At 46.4% G+C, this 12,164-nt stretch overlaps 1 protein-coding gene across 1 annotated transcript; it reads left to right on the forward strand.

Moving 5' to 3' along the window:
• Positions 1–21: 21 nt before the first annotated feature.
• RNF8 (ring finger protein 8) lies at positions 22–12,135 on the forward strand. The gene is made up of 8 exons (XM_084261461.1): positions 22–143; positions 3,531–3,659; positions 5,216–5,956; positions 7,144–7,206; positions 7,933–8,022; positions 9,059–9,166; positions 10,125–10,336; positions 12,065–12,135. The coding sequence occupies exons 1-8, from the start codon at positions 54–56 to the stop codon at positions 12,102–12,104; spliced, it is 1,473 nt and encodes a 490-aa protein (XP_084117587.1). The 5' UTR covers positions 22–53; the 3' UTR covers positions 12,105–12,135.
• Positions 12,136–12,164: the final 29 nt, after the last annotated feature.

The following is a 12,164-nucleotide window of genomic DNA, read 5'->3' on the forward strand; positions in this document are numbered from 1 at the left end:
GGCGGCGCTGCCGCTGCAGCGATTGCTCCCGCCTGTCGTGGCGGGCGGGTGCCATGGCGGCGCGGGGGGTTCCGCGCTTGACCTGGTGCCTGCGGCGGGTCGGGGCCAGCAGCGAGTGGCTGCTGCTGGAGGCCGGCACGCAGGTGAGTTGGGCCGGGCCAGGCCGGACCGGACCGGACCGGGCTGGGCTGGGCTTTGCTTCCCGCGGGCTCCGGCCCCGGGGGGTGGGGGTGGCAGGTGGATGGATGGCCGAGGCGCAGCCGCCGGTACCGCCTGGGCTGGGGGGCCAGCACCGACGTGAGCTCGGTGGCGGCCTGGCCTGGGGCAGGGGCGAGCGGCCGCCGGCGCGCATCGTTGCGCGGCCGCGTTCCGTAAGGAGCTTCCCGGGAGAGGAAAGAAAGCCCCGCCCCGGGTATCGAGCAGCCGTTGTTAGCGGCTGCTCGGGGCAGCCGGCTGCTCAGCCTCCCGCACGCCCGCTCCGCTCGGTGGGCGCTGCCCCGGGCTCCCAGGGGCGCAGGCTGGGGAGCAGCGGCCATAACGGCGGCGTTTGAGCACCGGTGACGTGCGGAGGAGCGGAGAGCGGGTATCTGAGCCCCGCTGGCCGAGCCGTGGGCCGTCAGCCCTTACTAAACACGCCTCGTATTTAATACAGCAGGAACTGTTCGTGCGGTACGGTAACGCGGGGGAGGGGGGGGGAAGGAGCCCCTACCTTGAACTGAGGTGGGTGATGCTGCGGCAGGGTTGGCAGTGCATGATGTACTTCAGCTTTGCAGCTTCGGTAGTTCAGGTGTAAGCAAGGCCATGTTTTAAATCTGTTTCAGTACAGTGTAGGAAACTTTAAACTGAAAGGCCAAAAGGGCCCTTGTGCCCCTTCCCGTAAGCCTGGCGGGCAAGCACTGCACTGAAGTTGGGGTGCTGTAAGAGGGTTGCCGTTTGAAGTCAGGCAGTTAGGTGGTGTGGGTTCGCCTCATACCCAGTTCCTTTGTGTTCATGCACTGCAAAAGACCCTCCCTCTTAACTCGTCTTTCCACGATAGGCATCTCTTTAAGCAAAGGTACAATCTCGTTACACCGTGGGTTTGAAGCCATGGGGCGTGTGAGCTTGTTCCACTGGGACTTGAGTTAATACATCTGCAAAGCCTGCAGCCAGGGCTCTGTCAGTTGCGCTGAGAGTCTCCTTCAAGACGTTATTACTCCAGTGGTCTGCGCAGTGCTCTGCCTTTGTCACAGGCAGCAGGGGTACTGCTGGCCTGGCAGGTCACAGGCGGGTGTGTCAGCACAGGCTGCTTCACTGGGCAGTTAAATGTCAGGGCTGTGCGGTGCTGCTGAGGTGCGGAGACGTGCCTTGGCCTCGCCAGTACTGCGGTGGCAGCAGTGAACTCTGGCAGGCGAGAAGCACCATCTCAGCCCCCCCCAGCGCTCAGTGAATTTCAGAGAATCACAGAATTGTAGGGGTTGGAAGGGACCTCGAGAGATCATCGGGTCCAACCCCCCTGCCAAAGCAGCTCCCTAGGACACATCACTCAGGCGTCCAGGCGGGTCTTGAATATCTCCAGAGAAGGAGACTCCACAACCCCCTGGGCAGCCTGTCCCAGGGCTCTGTCACCCTCACTGTGAAAAAGTTCTTCCGCATGTTGGTGTGGAACTTCCTGTGCTCTAACTTGCAGCCATTGCCCCTTGTCCTGTCCCCACAGACCACTGAAAAGGGGCTGGCTGATTCCCCCTGCATCCCCTGCTTCAGATAATTATAAACTTTAATTAGGTCCCCCCTTAGTCTTCTCAAGGCTGAAGAGTCCCAGCTCACTCAGCCTATCCTCATAGGGGAGATGTTCCAGGCCCCTAATCATCTTCGTGGCCCTTCTTTGGACTCTCTCCAGGAGATCCCTGTCCTTTTTAAACAAAGGAGCCCAGAACTGGACACAATACTCCAGGTGGGGCCTGACCAGGGCAGAGTAGAGGGGGAGGATCACCTCATTTGACCTGCTGGCTATACTCCTCCAGATGCACCCCAGGATCCCATTGGCTCTCTTAGCCACCAGTGCACACTGCTGGCTCGTGGCCAACCTGTCATCTACCAGGACCCCCAGGTCCTTCTCCACTGAGCTCTTCTCCAGCAGGTCATCCCCCAGCCTGTACTGATACAAATGGTTGATCCTTCCCAGGTGCAAGACTTTACACTTGCTTTTGTTGAACTTCATCTGGTTTCTAACTGCCCAGCTCTCCAGCCAGTTTGGTCAGGGGAGGTTTTGTGACTGGCCCTACCTGATCTTAATTGTGCCAGGTATATAGGACTAGCTGTTAATAACAGGAGTCTTTACCCACTGTGGTCTCTGTACCTCTTACAGATCCTAGCTGACAGAATGCTAATACACATGAAGCATTTAAGAGGTTAAGTTTGCTTTCATGACCTTGGTTTGCTTAGTTGCATTTAATTATGATGTGGGAGCCTGAGTTCTTGCTTTGAATTTGGATAGCACCTGCTCAGGTAACGTGTAGTGAATGAACTTCTCTTGACTGCAGTGTCTTGTCATCTTGTTGGCATTGGAAGGTGTGATGCAAATGAGTTGGGATTGCAGGGGAGGATAAGGGCAGCCCTCACCTAACGTGTGAGAACTAGAGCACGCTTTGATAATGTCCTTCACCAGATTTGACTGTGGGCTCCTGCTGAAGGATGTTTATTCAGCTTTTTCTGCTGTGTTACCTTGGATCAGGCAGTTGTCTAATTACGTGATAAGATGACTGAAAACTTATTCATCCTTATGTTGCAGGTCTCGCAAAGGAGGCAGCAGAGGGAGGGAGAGCAGAGCCATGCTTTAAATGGCAGCCTGCAATTAGATCAGATTTAATAAGAGTCTATGAAATGATACGATTAAATTATGCCCTTTCTTCCAAAGATGCTATTAGAGTCTAATCAGATTACTCAGATCGCTTTCACTGCTGGTTATGAACTGCATGTAGCTTGGTTTCTGAGCCTGGACATCAGTGGTGTGATTTACAAAAGTGTTGTGCATTTAGGGCATGGTTATGTGTGTGAGTTTTGGGTATTTTATTTCTAATGGCAGTTTTCTGGGCTATTTTTACCTGCACCTTTTCCTGTTTACAGACAGTTGAACAGATGCACGGAGCAAAAGAAAATGGTAAAAAGTAACCTTGAGACCCACAAGCAATTGTCCTGGTCTGAAGAAATGGTGGTTAGCTAGGTAATGAATAAGGTGGGACACAGATTGATTGAGAGCAGCTTTGAGCGCCTTTGCCACTAACAAAGGTTTCTGTGAAACTGAGGCTGCTACCTGCCTTAGAGTAATCAAATTTTCCTCAGTGGGAGAGAAAGATAATACTTCAAACTCTGTAGGCTTCCATTTTCTATTCTTGAGTTTAAATGGGGAAAAAAAAATCATAAAATCCTGAACTCTTTGGAAATGGCTGTAAGGTGGTAATTGAGGTTGATTTATTTGTACTTTAATTGAAACCATATAAACTCAATTTACTATGTCACTTCTGATTTCAGTTCCTAAACTACTTCATTTTTAGGTAACTATTGGCCGAGGATTAGATCTCACGTACCAGCTGGTGTCAAAAACCTGCCCCCTGATGATCTCTCGTAAGCACTGTGTTTTCCAGCAAAATGAAGAAGGGCAGTGGACCGTCAAGGACAACAAGGTACAAAGACTGACTAAAGACCTTCTACTCATGAGGTTCACTGAGGAGGATGCCCTGCTTGGGTTCAAGCAATGCGTGGGCAGTGGTATAAATATGATACAGTGTGGTGTAAGTGTTACAGGAGGAGGCCTGTGGAATTGTGTCTTGTCTGTTGTGCACTGCCAGCAGGAAGCTTCAGTCTGTCGGCTGCAACTGGGATGCAAACTGTCTTGCTATATGTAGACTTGTCTTAGCATTTGGCTTAGCGTTTTTCAGACAATTGCAGTGTTGACAAATGCACCTTGCAGTCTGTGAACCTGCTTTGTGTTACTCCCTTAAGAAAAAAATCCATGTGAAATTTGTCAGTGTTCAAAAGGGGAATGTGCTTATAGGGCTAATGAAAGGATAAACTGATGCTCCGTATTGTGGTGACACAACTGCCTTAATTGTCACCAACTACAAGAAGAATCTGTTGCAGAGAAGCCATGCTCAAATGAGTTTCCTCTTGAGGTCTTCTCAGCTGACTGAAGTGCTGACATCAGAGTCCTCAGCTACCTCTCACTGGCTTCAGTAATCTGTTTGTTAAATCGCTGATCTCTCCGCTTTCTCGTTCAGGCTGAAAATTAAGATCAGAAGCTTGCTTTAAAAAAACCAGCAGTGGTAGAACAAAAATGTTCAACATGTTATGCAGGTTTGAAGGATCATAGATAGATTCACAGAATGCTTTGGGTTGGAAGGAACCTCAAAGATGATCTGGTTCCATGTTTGGGTGACAGTATATTAGTCAGAAGGAAGGGAGTGGCTGCTGTTAAAATTATGTTGCTTTTAAACAAAACTCTTCTGGCACTTGCATGAGCTTCAAACTTGCCATTTTTAGATGATTGGAAACATCTCTGCTATGCTGGCCACTAACGATTCCTTTGTGTTATTGCTGCTGTAAATGATGACCCGTCTTTGAGGTGCATCAGCTGTAATTATGATGTGGTTCATCTTGAGCACAGATGAGTTCTGCTGTTTTGAAAGACTTTTTCTTGAGCTAGTGTCTGATTTACAACCCCTTTTCCCTATTTGAACATTTTCCTTCTTGTTTGTGTTCTCCCTGTGTTTATGGAGAACTGTCTCTTTCTTTAGGCAATATAAGCTATGCTCCTTTTCCTCTTCTAGTTTCTTGCATTTCAAGTGGCATTAATTGGCAAGAATAATCACTGCAATATTTTATGTTCTTGACAGTGACCTGTTTTGGAGTCTTTACATTGGTTAGCTCTTATTTCTGAAGTTCTTGGGCAGTTCTTTTTCCCCTTAAAGGTCATTCTTTTCCTTCTGCTCCTGCACATATGTTACTGTTGATCTTAGTGCTTGTACACAAAGTCTGTAATGTGAGAATAACAAGGTAACTAGTATAATGCAGTAACTGTAATAAATGGGGCACTAAATTGGACATTGCAAGTTAGTTACAGAGGTGGCTTGTTCTGGTTGCAGCACAGAAGAGGCTGGATATGTTTACAGTTGCCAGAAATAACTTGCAGAGGACTCTGTAGCTGCATATTAAATTCTGCTGATTCTCTGTCCGTTTGCAGAGTCTAAATGGAGTCTGGCTTAACAAACAGCGCCTGGACCCCTCAAAAGCCTATCCCATTGCTGAAGGAGACCGTATCCAGTTGGGAGTGCCTTTGGAAAACAAAGAGACTGCTGAATATGAGTATGAAGTAATTAAAGAGGAATGGGAGAAAATCAGACCCTTTTTAGCCCAAAGGAATGACCTGGGGAAAGCTAAGGTTTCAAGAATTAAACGTAAATTTAATTTGGAGGAATTGGAGGCATCTGAATTAGAAGGCCCCTCAAACTCCAGATCCAAAAGAGACCATGTCTTCCATGACAGCGAACCTTTGGGTAACCCATGGCCAAGGCCAGGAGAGGCCAAACGGTTAACAGAGAAGATGGATGTAAAGTGGCCTTCTCCTGGACCAAGTGAGGAGGATAGTGGTCCAGTCTGTGGCAGCCCTGGGCACTCCGAGGAAGCTATGTCTGCCCGCCATGAGGACCGGAAAGGCTCTGGTCTTGCAGAGTCGTGGACTGGCTTGGAAAGGCTGAGGAAAACTCTAGTAGATATCATGAAGTTGAAAGTCAAAGTGCAGGAGAAGCAGAGAGCAGTTCTGAATGTGAAGCAGAAGCACAGGAAGTGTGCGCAGAAGGAGATCCTGGTGATGGAGCAGGAGCTGCAGGAGTTGCAGGACCAGCTGTGCACAGAGCAAGAGCATCATCAGCAGCAGGTGGAAGAGCTGGAGAGGACATTCTCTAAAGAGCAGGAGAAGCTAGAGGTATGATGGCAGTCATCAGTTTTTATGGGATGCCTAATAGAAGACACTGATTCAGAAGATCTTGAACCTCACAGTAACACAAATAATGTTTGCCTGAATTCCTCCTGTTGAAGTTGTCATGGAAATATTTAATTTCCAGGCATATGTATCAAAACAAAGTGCAGAGATAGAAGAGATTGGGCTGCATGGGGAATTAGGGAAAAACCACACAATTTTAAAACATTTTCTTACAAACAGGTTCATTGGAGGAAGGTAGTAAAGCACTAGTGTAAAGCAGTTGTTGAAAAACCATGTGTTAAAATAAAAATCTCTGCCTGATTTCTTGTGGTTACAGAGAGGGCAAGTTGAACAGTATTCACCTTGAGTGTGAATTTCTGTAGTATATGGCAGGCTTAATGCCCAGTTTGTTTGCATGGGCATTTCCCAGCAAGTGAATTGTTGTATGTCTTAATTGTTGGAGGATTGGTGATTATTTTTTTCCCCCTCTCTTTTTTTTTTTCTTTCATACCTTCAAAAAAAACCCAAAACCCTTTTCTTGCAATCTTCAAGCATCTTCAGGCAGTATGTGTATGTTAATAAATAGCATTTTTAGGTAACAAACTCAAGTTTTTCTATTTAAGCTTGCTTGAAATCTGGTTTAAAGGAAGTAAGAATTCATCTTGGAGTAAGTTTCATAATTGATGAGTTACTTCCTTTAAGGTCTGCTGCTTAAAGGCAATGTACCTGTATCAGAAGTACTGGAAGTCTGGAGTTGTGTGCGTAGGCACAGGGGGGAAGTTGGGCTGGAGCTGCAGGTGTGTCTGACCTGCTGGGATGTCCTCAGAGATACAGTTGCAGCTTTTTCTCATGGTTGCCTTGTTGATGACCTCTGTGCTGCTACGCACACGCCAGGGTCTGTACAGCTAGAATAAGGTGGAGGTGGTCTGAGTGTGTCCATTTGAACTCTGCCCAGTAAATGAAGGCTCTGATTTCTGTTGTACACATGGCTGGAACATCTCAGGCTTCCCTGAGAAACAGTGTTGTTTCTTTAAGGGTGTTCTCTGGAGAGCGTGCAATGCAGTAAATCTGTCCCTTACTTTCCTCAAGTCCTTTTGTTTAGTTTTATTTCCCCCCTCTAATTTTTTTTTTCCCAGCAAAAAGGTTTTATTTTGTGTTTTTTCTCTTGTTTTGTTGTGTTTTTCCTTCAGGGAGGCATGTGGCAACATGGGGAAGAGAATCTGAAGGAGCAACTGGCTCAGGTCCTGGAAGAGGCAAGTATTTATGAGTTTGAATGTGCATCTTGGATATTTAAGTCTTTTCTAGTGCTGTGGCATCTTGATAGAAGACTAGGACTTCACTTCAGGTGAAAATGGAACGATCTTCATCTATAGGCCAAATTTCTGTCAGAAAGTGGGAGTTGCTATTTGCCAAGGGTCTTGGTTTGACAGGACAAGGGGCAATGGCTGCAAGTTGGAGCACAGGAAATTCTGCACCAATATGCAGAAGAACTGTTTCACAGTGAGGGTGACAGAGCCCTGGGACAGGCTGCCCAGGGGGGTGTAGAGTGTCCTTCTCTGGAGAGATTCCACACCCGTCTGGATGCCTATCTGTGCAATATGTGCTAGGGAGCTGCTTTGGCAGGGGGGTTGGACCTGATGATCTCTTGAGGTCCCTTCCAACCCCTATGATTCTGTGATTCTGTCTCAGATGCACTCAAAATGGTGGCTGTAAAACCTTACCGGAAAGAAAGGCCAACCTGGGAAAAGGGACTAAATGGTACCACGACACCGGGAAGGTCATTGATAACTGGCACCACATTGCAATTAAAGGTTAAGCTTAAACAGCCTTAACGGTCTGATCTGTGTGGACATGTCTTGCTTATTTTAGGAGGAGATTAGGAGAGGTAAGTATGGTGACCCTCATGATTATGGCCGTGTGTATTTAATAGGGTAGCTGATAATGGCACTCTTGTAATTTTTGGGATGGTATTGTTACAGCACCATGCTTTGATGGAAGAACTGAACCGTAGTAAAAAAGATTTTGAGGAGATAATTCGAGCCAAGAATAAAGAGCTGGAAGAAACCAAGGTAAGGAATAACTGAATACTCAGTTTTATTCGTATGTTTAACATGATGAGGGTGCACCTTGCCCTGTTCATAAAGTAGTGTTGAACAGTCAATACCAGATCCTTCTCAGTCGTAGAGCCCAGAGCACGTGGGCTGGGATTGTGCAGGAGAAGTGGCCCCATAAAAAAGGTGTTTGACAAGTGAGGTGCTGCATTTTCAGTTAGAGTGCATTCAGGTAAAACTCTGCGGTGTTCCAGCAGTCCTAGGAGGTGGGGTAGGAATTTGAATACCGTAGAATTTGAATAATGAATGAGATAAGCCACAGTTCTTCCTGCCCTTGATGCAAGGTGATGAGTGGAAACTAATTAAGGAGGTTCTTTCCTGTGTCTTACTCTTGGACATTATCATTATCCACCTCTTTGCTTTGTGTTTGGGGTTTTTTTAATGTCATCTTTACAATTCTGTTGCTGTTTCAGGTATAGCTTTAGTTGGAAGAATTTCTTTGTTATTTTTAGGAGATAGAGTGGGTACCTAGGAGTCTAGCTTGGCTACAAACAAACAGAAAAAAATATTTGGCCATTAAATGCAAGTACATGATTTAAATTCTTGTGGTGGGGTGTTTTTTTTGGGGGGGGGGGGGGGCGATGTTCTTTTTTAATAGGTATTTTGCCTGTTGGGTGTTTTGCTGGTTACATCAGGCATCAAAAGAACTGCTCTGTTGACTTAAGCCAAACTCATGCTAGGAAGTGGATGAAAGAGGTTTTGAAAAGATTGATCCAACTGGTAGTGTCTTTAGGCTGAGGGGAATTTTGGCACCAGCTGTGGTTTTTGGTTTAAGCTCTCCACAGTGGGTGGGAATCTTCTCAATCTTGTTGTGACTACAAAGAGGAGAGAGGTTGCAGATCTGAGTATATGATAGGCACGGACTTGACACATGGGGGCTTGCAGCTGTATGATTTTCTCCTTGCGCTACCTGCACGTGCACTTCCTGCCCATATTGTGCTGAGCAAAAACCTCATTACTTGTTTATGTGAGACTGTGTGTGCTTTTCTACTAGGAGGAGAAGGAAAAAGTGAAAGCCCAAAAAGAGGAGGTGTTGAATCAGATGAATGATGTGTTGGAGAACGAGCTGCAGTGTACCATCTGTTCTGAGTACTTTATCGAGGTATGTTTAAACCAGTATGGGTTTGCCAGTAGAGACACTCCTCTTGAGAAGCTTTCCCTGGTTCTGTGAAAGTAATAGTCAAGCTTATTTCTTCACTTGGCTAGTCTAACAGTCCCAACAGACCCACAGTGGGTTATGGGTAAGGGTTGGTCCAGAAACCCTTTATGCCTGCCCTAATTCTTCTGGGCAGCAAGCTCAGCTTGAATGTCTGTACCTGCACGGGGATGAGTGCTGAAGTCTAAGGTGCATATAGACTTGCACCAGTTTGGGGTGGTTTTGAACTGGTGTGCTGAGCTGCTGCTGGCCGCCTGCTTGGGGAAGAATGGCTCTGTGGTGGACCTTGCTTTTAAGTTGACTTGGGTTGGCCTGGGTCAGGTTTAGTTACAGGAAGAGGTAAGGAAAGGCAGGGAGATGCAGTGTTTGGTCAAGTCCTGAAAGTTTATGTAGTCTATGTAAACTCTTTGAGGAATCAACCTCCTTTCATTTGATTCTAGAGGTGATAAGCTGTGACTGAAACACAGACTGTATTTCTGTTTGTGCTTTGCTAGAACTTCAGTTTCATTACCTCCTACTACAGGAAAACTAACGTGTTAGCCGCCTTATAAGGAATTCAGAACTAGCTGAAATTGTAATTTCTGGTTTCCCAGTAATTTAAGATGCTATTCTGCAGAATATCTGAGCTTTCCATAATTTATCCTTTTCAAGTTGGGGAAACATATAATCTAATTAATTATTTTTGCCTGTTTTTGTGACCTGCTGCTCTGTACGGTGAACTCCACTAGCCGACTTGTAAAGCTTGTCTGCGCTCTGCCATGGGAGAGCTTTACTGTAACCCCACAAAGGCTTTGGGCTTCTCCCCACCCTTTCCCTTGCAGGAGGTGTTTATCTCATGTTCTTGTGACTTGTTTTCTTTCCCTGGTGTGAGCTGCTCTGCTGAGTCTCCTCTTGAATCCCGCAGGCGGTCACTCTGAACTGCGCCCACAGCTTCTGCTCTGACTGCATCACCGAGTGGACGAAGCGTAAAGTGGAATGTCCCATCTGCAGGCAGGAGATCAAGTCAAAGACCCGCTCTCTGGTGCTGGACAACTGCATTGACAGGATGGTAGAGAAGCTGGATGTGGAAATGAAAGAGCATCGCCTGACCCTTATCAGAGAGCGGAAAGGTGAGAGGTGGGTGGATGTGGCATGATGAGTACAATCTCTCATTCCATCTATTTTGTACAGTTTTCTCTGGCACCTATATACCAAGGACACGCTTGGGGAATGGAGCAGAACCATTAGAAAATGAATTGTAAGATTTATTGTGCAACTAGCTTTACTGCACAGTAAAATAAAAGTAACAAAAGTTTGGAAAAATACTTCAATATGAATTCCACAGTTGAGTGGGACAACTTAACCGTGTTAAGGTTATGTTGTTTCAAAGAGATCACGAAATAAAAGCAATATTATATGGATTTGGGCTCTAAAAATTTTTCGGGCACCTTTTGATTAAACTATGGACTACATCAGTGCAAAAACTCAGCAGAGCCATGCCTGATGAGAAGCTGTGGATTCTCTTCTGTGTGCTAAATTTATGTGGGAAATCTGAAGGGAATGTTCACGTGTCATGAAGTGTATGGTTGAACTGGCAGTTGCTTTGCTATGTTCATTTTTGTGGAATTAAAGCCACTGTGGCTTAAATGCACAACATTTTGCGTAGTTGTAGCTAAAGGACTGTGTGGCAGTGACAGATTTATGTAAAAATTCAAGTCTGGGATGTTCTTGTTCTGCTTCCCTCTTCCAAATTTACTTCTAGAGCGTGTGCCATGGGTATCTAGGTACTGAAAAGTAGCAATCTCTTCCTGCCACCCCTTTTATATTTATATCGCCATGTTCCCTTAAGTTAGTTGTCTTGTTTTCCCCTTGTAGAAGTGAGTGCATGATTCTTCCTTTTACAGTGTCAAGCCTTTTACCTAACGAAAGGTGCTTTGGAAGCGTTTCAGATTCTCCATGGTGATGTAGATGATGCTGCTGAGCAGTGCTAGTTCAAACCTGAAATTATTACCTGTTCAACCAACCCACTCCGCTTCCCTCAGGAAATGCTGCGCTGCTCAGGGCAGCCACTGCCTGGCTTGGCTTTGTGAGTCGCTTCTGCCTCTGCAGAGCCCAGACTGCTCTTTTCAGCATGTGCACACCTGCAGAGCGTGCCATAGCACCACTGAAACGTCTCATCAGGTGGTGCTTTCAGTGGAGCCCACTTTGTTTCTGTGTGATAAACCATTGCTCTTCATGCTTGTTTGGGCAAACAGGAAATAGTGTACCTCTGTGATGCAGAGGTGACTGTTAGAAAATCATTCAGCTTTACCGTGCTGCAGTTTAGGGGGAAGGATGAGCTGCTGCTGTGTGCAGTCTTCTTATCCAGTGATGGAAATGCTGCGTTGACACCAAGATAACCATGTTTCTATTGAAACATGAATTCCAAAGAAGAAACCAGCTGAAAGAGAAATGATGGTACAGTGGCGCTTGGGAAGCTTGCACTCCTAAAGGTGCAGAGGTTTGGATGGGGCCCTAGGTGTCCTGAACAAGCATTATTTGTTTGAGGGCTCCTTACCACATTTTGTTGCTTCCCTCTTTCTGACCTGGCATGGTTCTCTAATGGCTGCCAGTGAAAGGATGGAGAAGTCTCCTCACCTGTGCTTTCATGTCAGGGAAAAGGCAGTAGGAAACTTAAGAAAACAAACTGCCCCCTTTGTTCTTTCATGCTGAAAAATTGGAAAGAAGAAAAGGCCTGTGGCCTGAAAGGCCTCAGGCAAACTGGCAGCGAGAGGCTGTGAGTTTGGAAGAGAACTAGTAATTGTGTTGGGCTTGTGCGTAGAGTGGTCACTAACTTTTGTGTTTTGTGGTTTTTTTTGGATGCAGAGAAACAGAATGTGTTGGTGAAACCAGCCACAAACAGTGACAGCGGTGTCATTTCTTCCATCTACTCCGACTTGTTGATGAGCAGTTGTGACAGCGAGGG

This window comes from Gallinula chloropus (assembly GCF_964237585.1).
Source record: "Gallinula chloropus genome assembly, chromosome: 3".
In the NCBI taxonomy this organism is placed as follows: Eukaryota; Metazoa; Chordata; class Aves; order Gruiformes; family Rallidae; genus Gallinula; species Gallinula chloropus.

Excerpts from the sequence above, each read along its gene's own strand:
- RNF8 (XM_084261461.1), top strand. The coding sequence starts at position 54 with ATGGCGGCGCGGGGGGTTCCGCGCTTGACCTGGTGCCTGCGGCGGGTC. Across the intron at positions 8,023-9,058 it reads AAGAGCTGGAAGAAACCAAG|GAGGAGAAGGAAAAAGTGAA; the intron begins GTAAGGAATAAC and ends CTTTTCTACTAG. Across the intron at positions 10,337-12,064 it reads AGAGAGCGGAAAGGTGAGAG|AGAAACAGAATGTGTTGGTG; the intron begins GTGGGTGGATGT and ends TTTTGGATGCAG.